This window comes from Podarcis filfolensis, assembly GCF_964270895.1.
Source record: "Podarcis filfolensis genome assembly, chromosome: 12".
NCBI lineage: Eukaryota > Metazoa > Chordata > Lepidosauria > Squamata > Lacertidae > Podarcis > Podarcis filfolensis.
Genome location: NC_139614.1, coordinates 37,341,149 through 37,361,168, shown reverse-complemented (window position 1 = coordinate 37,361,168; position 20,020 = coordinate 37,341,149). Strand labels below are relative to the sequence as shown.

The 20,020-nt window shown below is 42.4% G+C and overlaps 1 protein-coding gene across 40 annotated transcripts in view; it reads right to left on the bottom strand.

The window, feature by feature from the left end:
- KIAA1217 overlaps window positions 1–20,020 on the bottom strand; it is a 371,747-nt gene that overhangs the window by 91,664 nt on the left and 260,063 nt on the right. For 17 of the 40 annotated variants that reach the window (XR_014540443.1, XR_014540444.1, XR_014540445.1 and 14 more), the window contains one exon: window positions 12,718–12,798. The exons of 19 other annotated variants lie outside the window; for them this stretch is intronic. Coding sequence is in view for 14 of the 21 variants with exons in the window: in XM_083579163.1 (XP_083435289.1) it covers window positions 12,718–12,798 (81 nt within the window). In the remaining 7 variants the exon portion in view is untranslated. The remainder of the gene's footprint in view (window positions 1–12,717; window positions 12,799–20,020) is intronic. 4 more of the 40 variants (XM_083579180.1, XM_083579185.1, XM_083579186.1 and 1 more) reach the window with 1 other exon arrangement.

Sequence of the window (20,020 nt, the reverse complement as noted above, 5' to 3'; positions counted from 1 at the left end):
AAACCAGCCCAGAGAGCAGAGGTTGGGAACCAGTGACTACAACACCCATCATCCCTCACCACTGTCTATTCTGGCTGAGACTGATGGGAGTTGGAGTTAATGTTCCGCAGGTTCCACCTGGAGAAGACACTTTAGGAATCAGAGAAGACCAGTCAGGAGGAGGAGTCTGTTTTCCTAGTTCAGATTAGCTGGGCGGATGATAATGATGATGATTTCCATGCATTACTAAATTAATCCAAGGTTGACTGGGGCAAGTTTACCCATCTCTACTCTCCTATCAGTCTTTAGAAGAATTTTCTTTGTAGACCTGGGGAAAGCGTATTGTGTGCTGGGCCCGGGCATGTTGAGAGCTGGCAGAAGGGGCTTTGGCAATGTGGAGAGCTGTCAGGAACTCCACAGCCGTGCAAGAATTTTAGGGCTGGGCAAAAGGCTTCAGTGGAGTTTCACAGCAAGATTCAAAGGCCTGTTCTTGGCTATAGTCATAGCTAAATTCCAACCACGCAGCGTTTACGAGGATTTGTTGCCCTTAACTTTTTCATACCCCAGAATAACTACAGATCTGGAAGTTCCTGAGAGATAACTGCTCACGAGTTGAAATATAAAAGGGAGTGGGCTTCCCTATGTGGCACTCTTAGAAATCTGTTATGAAAGGAGGAAAGGAGGAGCTGTGGTGTAAGAGCTTTCAGAGCTGCAAACAACTGCAGAATTATGGGCTGAAAGCCTGAACAACATGCTCAAAGCTGCGTCTGCATTGGCTATCTGTACTGAGCCCATCTAGGCTGCCCTGCATCACTTCTGAGCCTGTGCCGTTCCCCCAACCATTTGTCTTGCAGATGGGCTGGAAACCCCCAAGTTTTGGCGGAACTCTAAGGAACTGTTGTGGGCACTGCACAATGCTCAAGTCACAGAAGGAACACTGGTGATTCTGAGACATCACCACCACCACCAAACAAGCCAAAGATCTACATCTTCCTCCCAAAACAAATACAGACCAAAAAAAAAGGCAGGAGACACCCCCAAACCAGGCAACCCCTTCCCAACCAACTCCCCCCCAAAACACCTTGCTCAATTTGAAATAAAACCTAGAGATGCAGAGTCTTAAGTCACTATGGTGCCTACAGCTGTCGCATTAGCAACTCAAGCACTGAGAAAACATAAGTGGCACAGTCCAAGCCACTTCAGACACCTAGAACCTTGTGTCTCGTGGTTCTTACTTTTTCTTGGGGGCTTCACCCCATTTCTGGCTTAGTATTGAGCTGCCCATTGACGGCTCTTATACTGACATGCCCTTGTCCTCGATTCCTGATTCCCATATTCTCGTGCGCACTGCCCAAAACACTGGATTCAATCCCAGTTCTTATTTTAATTTAAAACCCTGACAATGGCGATGTTCTATATTTAGAAGGTTGGAAAATGCTGTTCAGATCAAAGCTGGATTCAGAAACAAAGAGCCATATTGCTGACATCTGGCCTTTTCTTTTTGGTGGATATTTATTTTTTGAGTAGGGAGAGGTGAGCTTGCTGCAGAAATGACACAGAACATGGCATACTCCCTTGGTGACCTTGGCTGAAGGAGCAACTGTAGCTTTTTTTATTAGGTTTTCATTAGGTTGCTGTGGAACTTCAACCTCTCTCGACTCCCTCCGTTTCCAACTTGTCCAGTCACACACAAAATATAATAACTCTGAAATACCTAACGAGAAATCCAAAGCCTCAGGAGCTTTGTGCTTACAAAAGGTTTGCATTAATATATTAGGCATTACCCAGCGTCCTGTAGTGACATGATTATGAGGAACTATTCCCCCTCACCCACCCTTCTCTCTCTCCAGGAATTACAGCTAACATTTTTCATCTTAAGAGAATGGAGGCATGCTTTGAAGTGCCTCCGTGACGTCGTTCGCGTCTAAGCTACAAGGTTGTAAACACCCCATGTGGGCACATGGACGTTAATACCCAAGAACTGACAAGTGAGTGACCTAAAAAAACAAAGAGGGATTTAAGAAGGCAATAATTCTTTCATTCAGTCACCTGAAATGTGGCTGGTGGTTGTAGGCCATGACTGCAACAGCAGGTTAAAAAAAAAAGGTAAAGGATCCTTGGACAGTTAAGTCCAGTCAAAGGCAACTATGGGATGCGGCGTTCATCTTGCTTCAGGCCAAGGGAGCCGGCATTTGTCAACAGACAGTTTTCTGGGTCATGTGGCCAGCATGACTAAACAGCTACTGGTGCAACGGAACACCGTGACGGGTGTCAGAGCACACAAAAATGCTGCTTTATCTTCACGCCACAGCGATACCTATTTATCTACTTGCACTGGTGTGCTTTCGAACTGGATACAGGTGGTGTTGTGGTCTAAACCACTGAGCCTCTTGAGTTTGCCGATCGGAAGGTCAGCGGTTAAAGTCTTGCGACGGTGGTGAGCTCCCACTGCTCTGTCCCAGCTTCTGTTGACTGCAACAGCACCCAGGACTGGTGTATCATATTATTTCTAAAGTCAGTCATCAGATGTGGGAGACCTCTGATCTGATCCCCAATACCCACTTTTGAAGCAGTTCTGGTGTTAAATGAATAATGTTGTGATCAGGGAACAAGATAAGGGCTAACCCCGCCCCCTGCATCGTTTTCCCAATCTAAGTCTCTCCTTAACTTTCAGTGAGCTCATTAGTGAAGCTATGATTAGCCCTGGGTTGGGAAATATATCTTTGGATGCAATCCCAGCCCACTTACCCATGGAATTCAGTAGTAGTATTCTGCGTAGACATAGAACAGCCCAGTAAAATCTATCTATAAGCATGATATGGATACCTGTGTTTTTTTCTGCTGCAGGGCTGAATGAATACCAGCATGGGAGCAAGCAATTTAGATAAGGAAGATAGCTCTAGGGGGAAAGGTGTAAAATAAAAATCATATTCCTTAGTGCATTTACTCCTGTCTGAATTATATTCCTCACATGGTTGCTTTTAAAACTAAAACTAAAAATAAGAGGCTAGATCATGGATCCCCTGGAATGTTAGACACTTGGAAATGCCTAAGAACAAAACTGGTGTGATGATCTCTATAATCAGTCTTCTGCCAAATTTCCTAATTGTCTCTCAGTTGAAATTCATGAGGTGAAACAGAATTCCTCCCAGAATTTTCAGGCAAACACATCTATAAGTATTTGATGTTTTACAATTAATTATTTGGCAATGTATTCCCCCCCCACACACAGTTTAGCTGTCCTTACAACAAGCTGGATGTTAGGTAGTATCTGGCCATTTTGCTAGCATCCACTGGGTACAATTAGGTTCTACCTTTTGAGCAAAATTGTATCAGATTCCCTTCTGGATTCCTGTCAGCTTCATAACGGCTAACAAACCACACTGGGCAGCATTGTTCATTCAACTGCTAAGCAGCTTACCATGCATTAATTGAGAAAGACGCCACTCATGAATTTTATCTGCTTTGCAGACATGGAACCTTAGGCCAAATTACATGTTACATTCTGGCTTAGAACTGACTGTATGTTCTTCCTGTGTGCCTTCTCCAGAGTGACCCTAGGAGCCAATCCTCAGTGGCCGGCTCTCCTCCTTTCACTCTGATTGGCTCCAAGAAGCACAAAGGATGGGAAGGCTTATCAGTGACTAAAAAGCTCCTCTTTCATATTGACTAGGCAGCTCTAGGACACTAGAGACAGGGACTCTGAATATTTGACTTGATGGCCAGCCACAACCCTAGACCATTATACCTCTGCTCCTGGGACCTTCTCCTTGGCAGGAAGAACATGTGCACCATACTTTTCCCATCAAGGATGCTGGTTTGCAGTGGTGAAAAACACTTTCCTAGGAGCTGTAAGCACCCACAGCTACCCCTCTTGTGTTATCATTTGCTAGCCCAAAGGTAAGTTTCTGCACCTTACGGCAAGGATGAGGTGGAGAGGCAGAGAAGGCCGCCATGAAGTGATGCTTCTTAAGTGCCATCACTTTGAACAGGCTTTCCCAAACTTGGGTCTCCAGCTGTTGTTGGACTACAACTCCCATCATCCATAACTAGGAGGACTAGTGGTCAGGGGAACACTGACTTAGAATGTGTCTTTACACAAGCAAAATCTCAGTTCTGTAAGGGTGAGCATGAGGGCATTCATGCCTCCTTAATACAAGTGTTGTATAAAATACTATATCAATCCATACAGACACACCCATTAGGGAGGAAAACTTGTTTCCTGATACTGAGTAATACATTGATTTCTTTTGCAAATTTTGCAAAAGGGGGTTGGAAAGAGAGGATAAGCAACTCAAGGGTTACTTATAATATACAGTATAATGAGATATTTAAGACGAAGTCTCTAGGACGTTGACTAAATTATGGTATGATTTTTAATAATGTCGGCCATTCATCTTCTTTCATTCCCTTCCTTCTATTTTGTCACTCTCATAACTTCTGTCTGATGTATTGCTCATTTATATTATATTATATATTACGCCATTCCTGGTGGCACAGACTGCATTTTGGAATATGTATATACAATTTTATGCCAGTGGAAATATACTTTTTTATTGCTAATATGTATATCATACAGATCACAAGAAGTAATGGAATTGCTCTATTCTACTTTGGCCAGATCTCACTGAGAGTACAAAGTCTGCTTTGGGCACCACAATTTCAGAAGCACAGGCAAACTGGGAACATTTGTTGTTGTTCTTCATTGTTGTTAATGTTAGTTGCTTTGGGTCACTTTGTGAGAAAAGTGACTAATAATAATAATAATAATAATATACGTGCACAAAGCACAGAGGGACACACTGAAACCCACAGGGGTCTTTGCAATGTAGAAGTCCTTCTTCCACATACAGGATCTATAATAGTTTTCCTTAGTTCTGCTTTCAGAAAGAAAGTCAATACCACATGCATATGAGACTAACTTCTTTCTATGAAGAAAAAAAATTCTCTCTCTGTACATACACACACACCCACTACCCTCACAACAATCTTGAGCATTTTCACCTGTGAAAACAGAAATGGATTCAGGGCTGCAGAAAGAAAATCCAAACACTCAGCAGCTGGGTGTATTATAACTCATTTTTTCTTGTGTATTATGATTTCATTATTGAGGGTTGGAGGTGGGAGGTGGGGGAAGAGAAGCCAATATTGTGAAGTATTCAATGGACATCGGTTTTAGAGGGGGGTGGGGTGAGGAGATATCATTCCACAGAAAATACTCAGTCGACTGTGCTAATGAAGGCTGAAGAAAGGAAGAGGGGAGAGGGGATTGTGCAATAGAACGCGAAACACAGCAGGAATCATTCTGCTGTTACATTGCAAGCTGCTGAGTTAGGCCACTGGCATATCTAGCTCAGTATAATCCACACTAGACAGGCAGTGGCTCTCCAGAGTCTCAGTGAGGACTTGCTACCTACCTATCTTCCTACCTGAATATGCCAGAGACTGAGCCTGCTGATCTCCGCCAACAATTCTTAGACCACCTATGTATCCCAACATGGAAACCAGAGACAGAGGTTATGCGCTTCTTATTACAGGGGAGTGTTATGTACTGAAGTTCTCACCCTGGGCCAGCAGGGGGATACTGTAGATAGTTATGCAAATGAAGGATCGAAAGTGACGTTCAGTGATTGGATAGTTTTAGAAAGTTGCTACAGTAACGTTGTACTAGAGCTCTATATAAGCAGGCTGACTGAGCCCTTCAGTTCTGTTCTGGCCTCTGAATAAACAAGAGCTGTTTGAAGAATCGCTGTGTTGTCTGATATGTTCACCCACAACTAACAGGGAGAGACCAGGAGCTCACCAAGACAGTAGCCAAGTCCCTCTATTTGATTTTCTGCCGCCAAAGTACGCTACAGGACCCTGCCCTTGCTGGAGTCCCACAGAGGTGAAATAGATTGCTCACCTCTTCTTCCCTTTGGCAAATGACTGTACTGTTGAAATGGCGACAAGATAAAGGCAATCTATACAGAGCAGAAAGCAAAGTTAATTATAAATAATGTAACTACAGAAGATATAAAAATAACAAAAGGTACTAGACAGGGATGTCCACTCTCTCCACTACTATTTATAATGGTCCTGGAGGTTTTCCTGAGTTCAATAAGACAAAATAAATTAATAAAAGGGATAACAGTTGGTCAGAATGAATACAAAGTCAAGGCCTTTGCAGATGATCTGGTAATTACAACTGAAGAACCATTAGAAAGCGTGAAAGAGGTTTTGAATGAGATGGAGAAGTTTGGCAATTTGGCAGGGTTTAGACTAAATAAGAAGAAAACAAAAATAATTACAAAAAATATGGATCAAGGTATGATAGAAATAATGCAACAAAGTACAGAGATAGAGGTGACAAAAAAGGTTAAATATTTAGGAATTTGGCTAACCCCTAAAAATATTGATTTGTATCAGAATAACTATATACCTGTCTGGAATGGAATAAGGAAAGACCTTGATGTGTGGAGGAGAATGAAATTATCCTTTTGGGGAAGAATTTCCACGATAAAGATGAGTGTTCTCCCGAAGATGCTGTTTCTGTTCCAAACTATCCCCATATTAAAGGGGGTAACAATTTTTAGTGAGTGGCAAAGAGTGCTTTCAAGATATATCTGGCAGGGCAAGAAGCCGCGAATCAAATATAAGCTGTTAACGGATGCAAAGGAGAGAGGCGGTTTTGCCCTGCCGGATCTGAAATTGTATTACAAAGCAGCAGGTCTTTGCTGGTTGAGAGAATGGATAAAATTAGAGAACAGTCAGCTATTAGATTTAGAAGGCTTTGACAACAGATTCGGGTGGCACGCGTACTTATGGTGTGAAAAGAGGAAAATTCATAAAGGTTTTGGGAATCACATATTTAGGGGTTCATTATTGGAAATATGGGACAGGTACAAAAATCTGTTAGAGCCAAAAGTTCCACATTGGTTGTCACCACTAGAGGTAATGACTGTAAAGAAAATAAATATGAGATGTAATTGGATTACATATGGTGAATTGATAATTAAGGAAGGAGGAAAATGGAAATTAAGGCCATATGAACAAGTTAAAGAATATGTTAATGATTGGTTGCATTATTTTCAAGTTAACGAGATGTTTAAAAAAGAAGTCAAAGAAAGGGGCTATGCAGAAAAAGATTCAAGATTTCAAATAGAGGTGATAAATAATGAGCGAAAAATTTTATCGAAAATGTATAAAATTTTGTTAGAATGGAATTTGAAAGATGAAGAAGTCAAATCAGTGATGGTACAATGGGCCAGGGATATTGGGTATAATATACAGTTTGAGGATTGGGAAAAATTGTGGAATCAGAACTTAAAATTTACCGCATGTACAGTACTAAAAGAAAACGTAATGAAAATGTTTTACAGATGGTACATCACTCCGGTAAAACTCGCAAGAATGTATAAGACGTGCAATAAGTGTTGGAAGTGCAAAGAAAAAGAAGGCACGTTTTACCACATGTGGTGGGAATGTAGGAAAGTGAAGGGTTTTTGGGAGATGATTTACAACGAAATCAAAAAGATGTTAAAACATACATTTGTTAAAAAACCAGAGACCTTTCTTTTAGGAATTATAGGGAATGAAATAAGAAGGAAAGACTGTAAACTTTTTCAATATGCGGTCACAGCAGCAAGAACCCTACTGGCCCAGAAATGGAAACAAGAAGAAATTCCGACGTTAGAAGAATGGAGACTGAAGTTGACAGACTATTCAGAATTGGACAGATTAACTGGAAAAATTAGATACCTTAAAGACCAAAAATTTATCGAGGATTGGGGGAAATTTGTTGAATATCTGAAAAGAATATGTGATGTGCAAACAACGCTGGCGGGGTTTCAAGAAGCACTGTAAAAGTTGAGATATATTGTTAAAAAGCAATAGAGGAGGGAGGGAAGATTAATGGCAATATAAACAGAGAAATGCGTATCTGAGATGTAAATACGGATGATTATCAGAGAAGTTGAAGGAAGTCAAAAAGGAATCAAATGTATGGAAATTTGTACAATTTGTATTATTGTTTTGGAAAATGAATAAAAATATAATTAAAAAAAAAAAAAAGAAATGGCGACAAGATCACATTGGCCTATTTATTCTGAATGTTTGTAAGTGATGCCAATAAAGGTTTGATGATGATGATGATGACTGAGCCTGGGACCTTTTTTTTTTTTTTGTATGCAAAATAATAATAAAAAATGCTGCAGCCCTTTCCATAGATCAGTAAGGTTTGCTACCTTCAGTTTGCTCATTTGGCTGATGTAGAAGCAATCCCCATCATAGTGATTTAAATGTACGGTGTGAAAGTAGCCAGAAAGAGAGAGGGAGAAATCTGCTACTTTTAGAAACAGGACCAAGACTGCAATCCTTACTCCAAGACAGCCCCACTGTATGCAACAGGACTTTGCTTGCTTCTGAGTGTTCCAAGGCATTCAGATAATTTTTACAGAATGGTTAATAAGTACTAGTTCGCTTTCATATTGTTTTAACTTTTAAACTTTTTTTTAAAAAAAGTATTGATAAAGGGCATGCCTGCATTTTTGTGTTCCTCTCCCATTCACCACTACCTTCTTTGCCTGAAATCAAATATTTGCTTTTTCAGGAATTTGAAGGTCTGTGGACTATTAATAAACTTTAACTGAACTGTGTCTCTCCAAGGTTTCTGGAAGGGTTCTCTCCCAGCGGTACCTGGAGATGCCAGTAATTGAACTTGGGACCTTCTGCATGCAGATCACATTCTCTGCCTGCCATCGAGCTATGGCCTTTCAGAGTGAAAATAAATTCAAATTAATTTGGTTTTGTTATGTTAAGTCGATTTTGTTATGTCCTCCACTTTGAGGAGATTTGTTGTTGTTTTTTAAATGTAGCAGTGTTGAAATTTATGTGTAAAGCAAAGATAAAACTACAGTGGTACCTCAGGTTAAGTACTTAATTCGTTCTGGAGGTCCGTACTTAACCTGAAACTGTTCTTAACCTGAAGCATCACTTTAGCTAATGGGGCCTTCTGCTGCTGCCGCTCCGCCGGAGAACAATTTTTGTTCTCATCCTGAAGCCAAGTTCTTAACCTGAAGCACTATTTCTGGGTTAGAGGAGTCTGTAACCTGAAGCGTATGTAACCCGAGGTACCACTGTACATGGATTCTGACGGTGAAGCCAGTGCATGGGGAGGGGAGGTTTTTATCTGTTTGCCTCTATCCACAGATTGGATGGAAATATTCCCCATGCAAGGAGGATGCCTAAATCAAAACACACAAAGCAGCGCAAGCTGTGGAGGAGATCCCAACTCAGAACACACAAAACAGATGGATGTTTCTACCCAAGCCCTAGCTACATTACAATTGCAGGACGCCTTATCCCTGGTTAGTTGCCGTGGCTTCCTCAACTGTTATCACAAGCCTCTAGTCCTCACACAGGAGCCACATTTCGTGGAAAGACTGGAAATGCTCCACTATGAACATGCCCAGGTGTATTTAGGTCTGGGCAACGCAAAGCATCCAACTGTTTTTGCAGTTAACATAGTGTTGAGAGTTGAGGCTGCCTGTTAGTTAGGAAGACAAAAGGGAGAGTTGAGTGATGTGAGCTAGAATCTGGATGCAACAGTGGCAGGATGGAAAGGCAGAGAGAGTGCCAGGCCTGATTTCTGCTAGAATCCAAGGCTGTGGCTATGGGAGAAGCTAGACCCTCTTTTGGTGTTGATGCTGTGAGCCCCTCCATCAAAGGCTCAGGTTGCATATATGTGTAAATAAACCTTATATCATAAAGACACCACAGTCTCTGCTGTGACTCATTCCCAAAAGGAAAATTGAGCCCTAGATAAGCACCTGGAACCCCCAGAATCTCGCACTGCTCAAAGATAGGGGTAGTGTGCAACAATATGCTTATTAATCTGCTCTAAATGCAAAAATCTAATTAGGCTGCAAACAGTTTCCACAATTCTTCTATTGTAGCTTTTATTATGGACATAGAAGCAATCAGCTACAGCATGGGAGCTTTGAGGTTACAGTGGAGGAGCCTCCATCTTTTTGGATTTTCAAGAGTTGGCGAGTTTCTCTAACTCTGATATTCCAACAGAATTTTCCCCTAAATAATCAGCTTGCGTAGAATTGCAGCCAAAATCCCATTAAAAGCCATGGGGCTTAAATTAGTCTTAAATTAGTACAGTGGTACCTCGGGTTAAGAACTTAATTCGTTCTGGAGGTCCGTTCTTAACCTGAAACTGTTCTTAACCTGAGGTACCACTTTAGCTAATGGGGCCTCCCGCTGCCGCCGCATCGCCAGAGCACGATTTCTATTCTCATCCTGAAGCAAAGTTCTTAACCCGAGGTATGATTTCTGGGTTACCGGAGTCTGTAACCTGAAGCGTCTATAACCCGAGGTACCACTGTAATAGCATAACTTGCCCTGCTGGTTTTAATGGGCCATGCAGTGTGATCCTATGGATGTATATTCAGGGGCAAGCCCTACCCTTATTAGTGGGGTTCACTCTCAAGTTAGTATTCAGCAGATTGCAGCTTGAGTGATTTTAGCTGGATCAGTGACTATGTGGTTTGCATTCTTAGGGAAGGAATTTTTTTAAAAAAATGAAATCTGCAGAATTTCCAAGCAACCTTGACTACTTCCCTCTAATGTTGATCAGCCGCATTGCTTCCTGCTGATATGATCAGCCAAAAATATGCTCTCTTCTAAGGACTGTAAAGAAATTAACATGAAATATGTAGGTCACTTGTTCCTGCTCCCTTTTTTAATTGTGTAGAAGCTTCCTAAGATAGTTCACGTTTTCAGCTGCTAGTAAAAATTAACTCCACTCTTTTGAGGAGACTAAAAGGAAAAGGATGTTTGTACCAATCTGATAGATCTAGTTTGGATTTATTTTTCGCCCCCAACCAAATTCACTGACTTGTTGAGATGTCACAATCAGGTCATGAGTTTGGCTGCAAGGTGCCTGCTATAGGATTGTGTGCATCACCACACCCTAATTCCTTCCCTTTTCAAGGTTACTATGGGATCTTAATCAGGCAAATGTTGGTTATTGGTAACTATTCTTGGTGACCATAATTTGCCTCAATGTCCACACTGGGCATTCTGCTGTTATTGCAAACTATAGTTTACCTCCCACAATCAGAATAAGAGACTATGGTTGGAAGTGGGCTTCTGATTCCAAGGCTGACTACAGTTACTGATCAGCACACATTGCCTGATTCAGAAGTCGCTGCAAATTATGGTTTCTGAGAACAAGGCAGTAGAGGAGATAATTGAAATGTGTGAGGGAAGTAGAAAGGGGGAGGCATATAAGCCTGCAGTATGTCCCCTAAGCCTATTTTATGATCTGGCCATGACATGGAAACTGGGCCTTTGAAAAGATGAGGGGGTCCCAGATGCACCAGCCTTGCCTGAAGCACAATATGAGGAGGAATAGTACAATAACTGAAGAAGTGGAACCTCAAATGTTTCACTACAGACTGAACTACTGAGAGACAAAACAGTTGTGGTGGGCAATTGCCTGTCAGCTCCAGAAAGGTACATAAACCTGAGGTTTATCTTCCAGAGGATAGCTCTTAACAAAACAATTTCACTGTAACGCGTCCCTGGGCCCTCACATTCTTGTACCTGACAGAAGCCTTTTTAGTTTTTCAAAGCCTGTCAGGTCCATCAGGAATACTGTTTGTTCCGCATTCTCCAAACTATTGTTACATCTTGCAACAGGTTTAAGCTGGAAGTCATGTCCTCCATTATCACTGCCACACTACTTATTATTAGAGCTGTCTACATTTCATCTAGGGGCAGGAGGATTCTGCCAGCCACTGGCATTTTGTAATGCTGAAATGAAAATAAAATAAAACTTAATATACTGGTTCAAGCCCAAAATATCCCCAATAACTTCCTGAAGTCACAGCAACAAGAAAAACAGAATAAATAGATGCTAAAAGACATTATTACGTGAGCCTTGAGACAATTTGTTCTGATCCAAGGAGCAAATTACACTCCCATTGTCTCTTGAACGCAAATATCCAATGGGCATCTGAAATGAATGCAACGGGAAAGAAGAATGTGTTTGTGACATTTCTTTACAAAAGCTAATGGGTGTAGTAAAGCTACTCATGTACAGACCTTTCCTTGAAAAATTATAATTGCTTACTGTGACATATAAGATTTTTCTAATTGAAGTGCTTTTATAGAATTTGAAAAACACAGGGAGACGAAAATGCCTTTTAGGCACAGAGGAAACCTATGTTTGAAAGAAGCTGTAAAGACCTTACCATATAAATGCAACAGCTTTAGGCAACTTTCCTGCATAGCAACAAACGAGTGCAGGCCGATACATACGACACAAGAGAATATATGAAATTGCTACATTTGAAACAGGAAATACAATAAAAATATAGTCCCAGTGCAATATGATCATGTTACTAGAAATTATGTGGTTCGAAAAAGGCTGCAGAAGCTGATCCATCTTCTCCATGCCTCTTCCAATACGCTTTTGATATGCGGAGACTTTGTCATACAGAAATTTGTCACTTTAGAACTAATGTTAGAAATGGGTGTCCATGCATTTTGCTACCCAATCCACATCTAGGCAGGAAAACAAGACATGCAGGGCCAGATTTAGGTAAAGGTAAAGGGCCAGATTTAACCAGGGACAATTTCACTCTTTGGGATGGCAAGCTTCACACAGTGAGTGGAAGGCAAAGCAAAAAAACAGCAAGTTCAATCCAAGGCAGAATGCAGAAAAAAGAAAAGTGCAGTACTAACTCTCTGAGAGGATTCAATTTTCATCAAGTACCTTTGAATGTCAAGTTCTGAATGGAGGGAGACCAACATGCACTGCAAAGCCTGTGAATCAGAAAAGAGAGAGAGAGGAAAAAGAAGGGGAGGAGGGAGAAGAGAAAAAAATTAAAATAAACAAAACAAAAAGATGGAGTACAAACATAAAATGGAAATGTACAGCAGTAAAACAGCAGCGGATTGGAAAAGAATAGGACTGAACAAAGCATAAAGAGTATGAAGAAAAGAATTAAATAGCAGGCAGTACTGGAAGGTTTCAAGTTGGGAATTGTAGCTGCTTGCACACTTATCCTTATTGTCATTATTATTATTACAACAATTTATTAATCCACTGTCTCAAGACGATTTATGTGTAAAATAATTAAAACACAATTTAAAAACACAAATGCAACAAATATGTTGAAAACAAGACTCGAATCCTAACAAGAGGACACTCATGGTAAAGACCCATTTATCAGTCTGGGAAAGCCTGTCAGGAAAACGAAAAGAAAAGACTTCTTCAGTTGTTTCCAGAAAGTGCAGGCCGTGGGCACCTGCCGAATCTCAACAGCAATGCTATTCCACAGAATAGGGGCAGCCACACTTCACGTAGAGTGGGCTTCTGAGATCTTTGGGACTTGCAGGAGAAAGTCCCCCACATTATACACCTGCGTGATGTATAATGGATAAAGTATCTTCCAGATCATACATCTGAATATCCTTCACCTTTTCTCTTCAGCATTCCTGCCAAGCCCTGTACCGAAACTTCTCAGTATTTTATCCCCTGTCATCCAGCTTCCTTTCTCCCTACCTCCCCAATTTGTTCATTAAATTTGGCGAGGGGGATTCAGTAAGGCGTTAATAATAGCAGGAACTGGACCCATTAAAGGAAAAAAAGCACAAGAAAGGCTTGTTGCTTAATAAGCAGTAACCCAGCTTCTGATGATACAGAAACAGTTCAGCATTATACAGGTACGCATATTCTATCAGCTTTGGATAGTCACGATATGTAAACACACACACAGGAAGCAAAAGTGAGGCATTTCAAAAGAGCAGCCCCCTGGTCTCGCCCCTCCAAAACAGTTTCACTGAAGTGGCTCAACCCACTACAGGAACATGTGCCCCACATCACATTCCAGGTACGGAAGCTGAGTGGATCAGAGATCAATCCAGTCCTGGCAATGGGTCTGTGCAGAGGGAGCAGGCAGGCTCACATAGGGCATGCAAGGCAGGTTGCGTGGAACACAGAGCTCAGTGCAATGCCTTGCAGCTGATCTCTGCCCTTCAGTATGTGCTGCCTGAGGTGGTCACTTCACGCCGCCTAATGGTAGGAAAAGGACTATTGCACAGGGAACTGGATGGCCACCTTGTGAACAGGATGCTGGACTTAGCTGGATCTTTGCTCTGATCCAACCAACGGCAAGGTCTTTTTAGAGATGGTTTATTGCATGGTATTAAGAGTCTAGCACTCAACATCACAGAGCAATCCCATGCATGCGTACTCAGAAGTAAATCCCATTGTGTTCAATGGAACTCATTTCCAGGCAAGTGTGTTTAGGAATGCAGCCTAAGGCTATTAACCAGTTTGTACTTGGTTAGGCAAACTGATTTCCCCAAATTTACCAGCAAACCAATAAATTATATTTAAATAAATCTGCATATTACCTAATACTCAAAATAGGTGCATTTCTGAGGTGTAAGATACTACTGTATTCGATTTTATAGTAATAAGTTCAGTAACCCAACAGAATCAAAACAGCCCCTCTAGTGTAACTCTGGCCTACAGAATAAAGCTTTCATTGACTAATCCAGTTATTAAACCAGTTAAAGCTTGCAGTCCTAATAATAATATTAAGCACCTAATTCCCAGATGCATTACAGAGAAAATCATAATGTTGATTGCCATCCAAGAATTAAGAGATGGAAGTGAGACCTAATGAAAACAATGGCAGGATCTAAATATGCAGATACCGGTATTTAACTAGGAAGGACCTGGACTCTGAAAGGGCTTAGGAAGGAAATTGGATCAAATGCATATTTCCTGCAGATGAGGATTTTATTGGGCTATGTTGCCGGGGGGGGGGGGGGGAGGCAGGGAAGAGAGATTTCCTGATAGAGCTTGCTTTGGGTGTGGAAACTTTGAGGAATGGCAATTCTGCTGAAACATGGGGGTCAGAGCTAAATTCAGCAGCTGCATATTAAAAGTCACACAACCATTTCAGCCATCACATCACATTGAGGCTGGAAGCCTAGATGAAGAGCAGGCATCGAATGAGACAAGCATTTGGCAGTTGCAATCAAGTGGAAAGAAGCGAAGAAGAATATTTGCAAATAAGCACAGAGATAGCAGCCAAGTCTCATAGGCCTGGCGTGCCAATAGTAAGAACAAAGCGGAAGGAAATTTGGGGAAACATTTAAATTCACACTCCTAAGGCTACATATTTCCAAAAGCTATTCACGACCTGGCTTCTGCATCTCTCGAAGTACACACATGCTTGAGTTCCAGCTTCCTAATATAAAATGCTGGTTAGCAACAACAATGCTGGGGGGGGGACAGGGAGGCCCCTTTTTACCACCTACATATGGGGTTTTTTTGGGATCTTTCATCAAGCTGTTTGAAGGACATGTTTGGAAAATTACTCTTGCAGCTCCAAAGATTTGCCCATCATTTTCTGTCCCCACCCCTTCATTATTAAGAAGACAGAGTTATGCAAAAACAATGGTTTCTTGCTTTTCCCACCCACTATCGGTACTTTTTGTTGATTCTCTCCCCAAAATCATTGTCCTTCTCCTTCCTGATATTGCTGGGGAAATTATTCCATTGCTCATAAGCCGATTATGACTTACTGGAAATAAGAAACACACAGAGATAAGCTGTAAAGAAATGAAGATCGCTATTTAATAGGGATAATATATTGAAAATGAGGTATGGGGTGGAAAAGAATAAAAGCTGTTTTCAAAATTCAGCAATGTCCCTTGTATTTGGATCTGTTATTTCCCTCCTAGCTTTACTTTCTTAAAGTGACCTGGTTAATCAAAAGATACACCAGTTCTGTAAGTAACACTCTAAAGCACACAACTGCAATTTTGAGTGTTAGCTGAAATTGGGGGATGGAGTGGGACTCTACTGTCTAAGTTCTCCCAAAAAAGGTTGCTCTGTTGTTAGACCTCACTGCAACCTTCCCATGTGTCAGCTAAATGAAAACGAAAGGTCCCCCCCCCAAAGTTCAAAGTCAGAACATCCAATTAAACCCAAGGAAAATGCTTCAGATGGAACACAAATGACTTACACAGGGAAGAAAGTTTTGATCTATCTTATAGAATCACAGAGTTGGAAGGAACTCTGAGGATCATCTAGTCCAACCAGAGGCAGAGCTAGCTGCTCTGGCACCCGGAGTGGCACACATGCCCCAGGGGTGGGAGCCATGGGGCAGGGAGAGCATCCATAGGGGGTGGAGCGAGCCACCCATGGTAAGCTGCTTCCTGGGTGAGGGAGGGAGCCACGCCACTTTGCCAGCAGCCTTCCTCCCTTCACTGAGGTCCGGTGCCGAGGGCCTTCTGGCGGTTCCCTTGCTGTAAGAAGCCAAGTTACAGGGGACCAGGCAGAGGGCCTTCTCGGTAGTGGCACCCGCCCTGTGGAATGCCCTCCCACCATATGTCAAAGAGAAAAATAACTACCAAACTTTTAGAAGACATCTGAAGGCAGCCCTGTTTAGGGAAGCTTTTAATGTTTAATAGGTTACTGTATTTTAGTGTTTTGTTGGAAGCCGCCCAGAGTGGCTGGCCAGATGGGTGGGGTATAAATAATAAATTTATTATTATTATTATTATTATTATTATTATTATTATTATTATTAGGCACACAAAAAGACTAGTTAGTATGTTCAGACCCTTTGCAAGGGAGAGGGAGAGTACATGCTAAATACACACACACAGTGAGAGAGATACACTCTTAAGCCTGAGCTTTCTCTGGCACTATTTAAGAATCAAAGTTGACAGCACATTGCAAGCTTGATAGCATAGCAAAACCTCTACTGTAGCCTGTGGGGGTGGGGGAGCCCAGCTATTTGGTACCAAATCATCCAAATGACAAGGTTTATATATCTATCTTATTATTAAAAAGGCTTTCATGGCATTCCTCTCTTCTTCCAATAAGTACCTGTCAACCGCTCATCAGTTCCAACAGTGACACGCGAGTTAACAAATGGCTTTGTTCAGCACGCACCAGTATATACTTGCCTAGACTATATAAGAGTCAGACAGGAATTTGCTCATACACCCTGGCTAGCTATCTCTGAGAAATTAGTCAATCTTTTTTAGCTGAAGAAAAAGCTTCATCACACAAGATCCTGATTAGTCCAGGAGGCTACGTGGTATACTAGAAATGAACCCAGATCTCCTCAGTCCAAGTCCAGTTTGCCACACTGGCTTAGCAATTCCCACTGGCTTCTGACAGAGAAGAGACAAAGGCCAAGTCTGAAGGCTGTCTATCTTGCCATCCACAAATAGATTCTATTTTACATGAATTTGCCAAGGCTGGGCTGTGGGCAGCAGTCTGTGCTGCAGTTGGAATCAGGAGCTGTCGACAAAGCCTAAGGGTCAGGAGAACCAAAGGCCAACCAAAGGATTCAGGACCACAGGGTAAGGCCTTTGTTGCTCAAGCAAGGCTTAACTTGGACAGGAAACTACTGAGTAAACATGCACAGTCTGGATCCAACCCACTGAAATGCACAGTGGTACCTCTGGTTACGTACTTAATTAGTTACGGAGGTCCGTTCTTAACCTGAAACTGTTCTTAACCTGAAGCACCACTTTAGCTAATGGGGCCTCCTGCTGCCGCTGCGGCACCACTGTGCGGCTTCTGTTCTCATCCTGAAGCAAAGTTCTTAACCCGAGGTACTATTTCTGGGTTAGCGGACCTGAAGCGTCTGTAACCCGAGGTACCACTGTATTTGGGTAGATACGTTAGGGGCGCAGATTAGGAAAGTTCTGAACAGCAAACAAAATGCTAATTCAATCGAGCCCCAGTTAGTTTACAAGAAATATCTGTTCACGTGCATCTCATTTAGCCGAAATACATGCATGCTTCTGGCTCTACTGGGCTTAGAAAGCCGGGATGTAGGAGTAGACTTGGATTCGAGGAGCTGATGACATAATTGTTCAGCAGCCAAGTCTGGGTTTTAAAAGCTAAAAGAATCTGCAGCATATGAAATCATTTTCAACTTACAAAGCTTCCAAGTCCTGTGCCAGTGTGCTTTGCTTTAAATATGTGGTACCAAAGAATCCACAAGTTCTTACACTTGAAAATATTACTTCTAAGGATACCCAATTCTTCCACTTCTTTGTTGTCTCTTATTTTATCTCCCTTTCACCTTCAGAATGGAAATAAGCCTGAATCCAAGTGTTTGTTAGCATAAGAGACCACATTTCTGAAATCCCCTATTCCTGGTTACTGCCATATACACTCATGGCATCGTTCTGGAACAGAGGTGGGGAACCTGCAGCTCTCTAGGTATTGCTGGACTACAAACCCCATAGTCCCCGACTGCCTGGGGCTGACAGGAGTCCAGCAACCCCAGAGGGCACCAGGTTCCTCATTCCTGATCTGGAATAAATAGTTTTCAGTGGCATTTACTGCCAGGTAAGACTCTAGAACTGCAGCCCCAGGGTCAAACCAGATGATGTGTCCACACACTGTATCTGTACCATTAAGTGCAGGCTTTATAAAAAACACAATCTGCCAAAAGGAAGAGGGCAGCCAGGATATGTGTGTGTGTGTGTGTGTGTGTGTGTGTGTGTGTGTGTGTGTAAGGGAGGGAGGGGGTAGTCTTAACCCTTTGCCCTCATTATGGCCCCAATTTAGGGCTCGCCCACACTTCTGCTTGGCCCATGCCTAGAAAGCATGGGTCTGAGTGGTTTTCTGCTTACCTCTCAGTTTCTAGGCAAGCATCCTCGGGGAGAGATTGTTCCAAATCTGGGGCACCACCACCAAAAAGGCCCTCTCCAAAATTGTTATTAGCCAAGCCTCTTATGGCAGAGGTGCCTCGGAAAGGGTCTCTGATGATGAATACAATTGCTGGGCAGGCTCCCATGGCAGCAGGCATTCCTTCAGATACCCAAGTCCAAAGTCACACAGATTACAATAGCTACTTTGCAAAAAGCACCACATTCCTGCAAGTACCAAATAGTGTGCCAAGTTTTGTGACATCCGAGCAACCAAGAGGCTTGCTTCGGGGAAGATGTGCAGACTGCAGGGGCAACAGTGGGAAACAAACACGCATTTATTGTGCAAAGTGCTGACTAGGCAGCAAAACTACTGAATCCATGAGAAAACAGTGGGGCGAGAACGGAAGCAATTGTCCCTTTGGTTCATAATGCAGAACGGCTAGCATTCCTGCAGTCCTGCTTCCCTGACCCAAATTTCTGAGGAACTTTTCTTGCATAACAACGCAAATGCATTATAGCCATTCCTTCATGTTTCACAACAACTGCTTAGCTTTTGTCTCGGTCTGTTCCACTTGCCTCGGGTGGAAATTCTATACCTTAACAGAAGCTGCTACAAAATGTATAAATCTGAAGCTTCCCTCTCCACACCCTTGTGTCCTGGAATGCATGTCTCTTGTTGCTTAAGCAAAAGGAAAGAAACTGATGTTGTCAGCTCTCATCAAGACAGATGGTTTCCCCAGGATATCCGGGCTGAGCATTCCTACTCTAGTTATGCCTAGAGTAGAGAGATCTGTAGAGAATTTAAGAAGAGCCTGCTGAATCAGGCCAATGGCCCATTGGGTCCAGCGTCCTGTTCTGGCAACCTACAAGCAGGACCTGGGCACAAGAGCACTCTCCCACCCTGTGGTTTCCTTCAACTGGTACTCAGACGCATTGCTGCCAACAACAACAACAATAATTTATTATTTGTACCCTGCCCATCTGGCTGAATTTCCCCAGCCACTCTAGGTGGCTTCCAACAAAGATTAAAAATACATGCCACACGTTAAAAACTTCCCTAAACAGGGCTGCCTTCAGATGCCTTCTAAATGTCAGGTATCTGTTTATCTCTTTGACATCTGATGGGAGGGCGTTCCGAGAAGGCCCTCTGCCTGGTTCCCTGTAGCTCTGCTTCTTGCAGTGAGGGAACCTCCAGAAGGCCCTCGCCACTGGATCTCAGTGTCTGGGCAGAGCAATGTGGGTGGAGATGCTCCTTCAGGTATACTGGACCAAGGCCGTTTAGGGCTTTAAAGGTCAACACCAACACTTTGAATTGTTCTCGGAAATGTACTGGGAGCCAATGTAG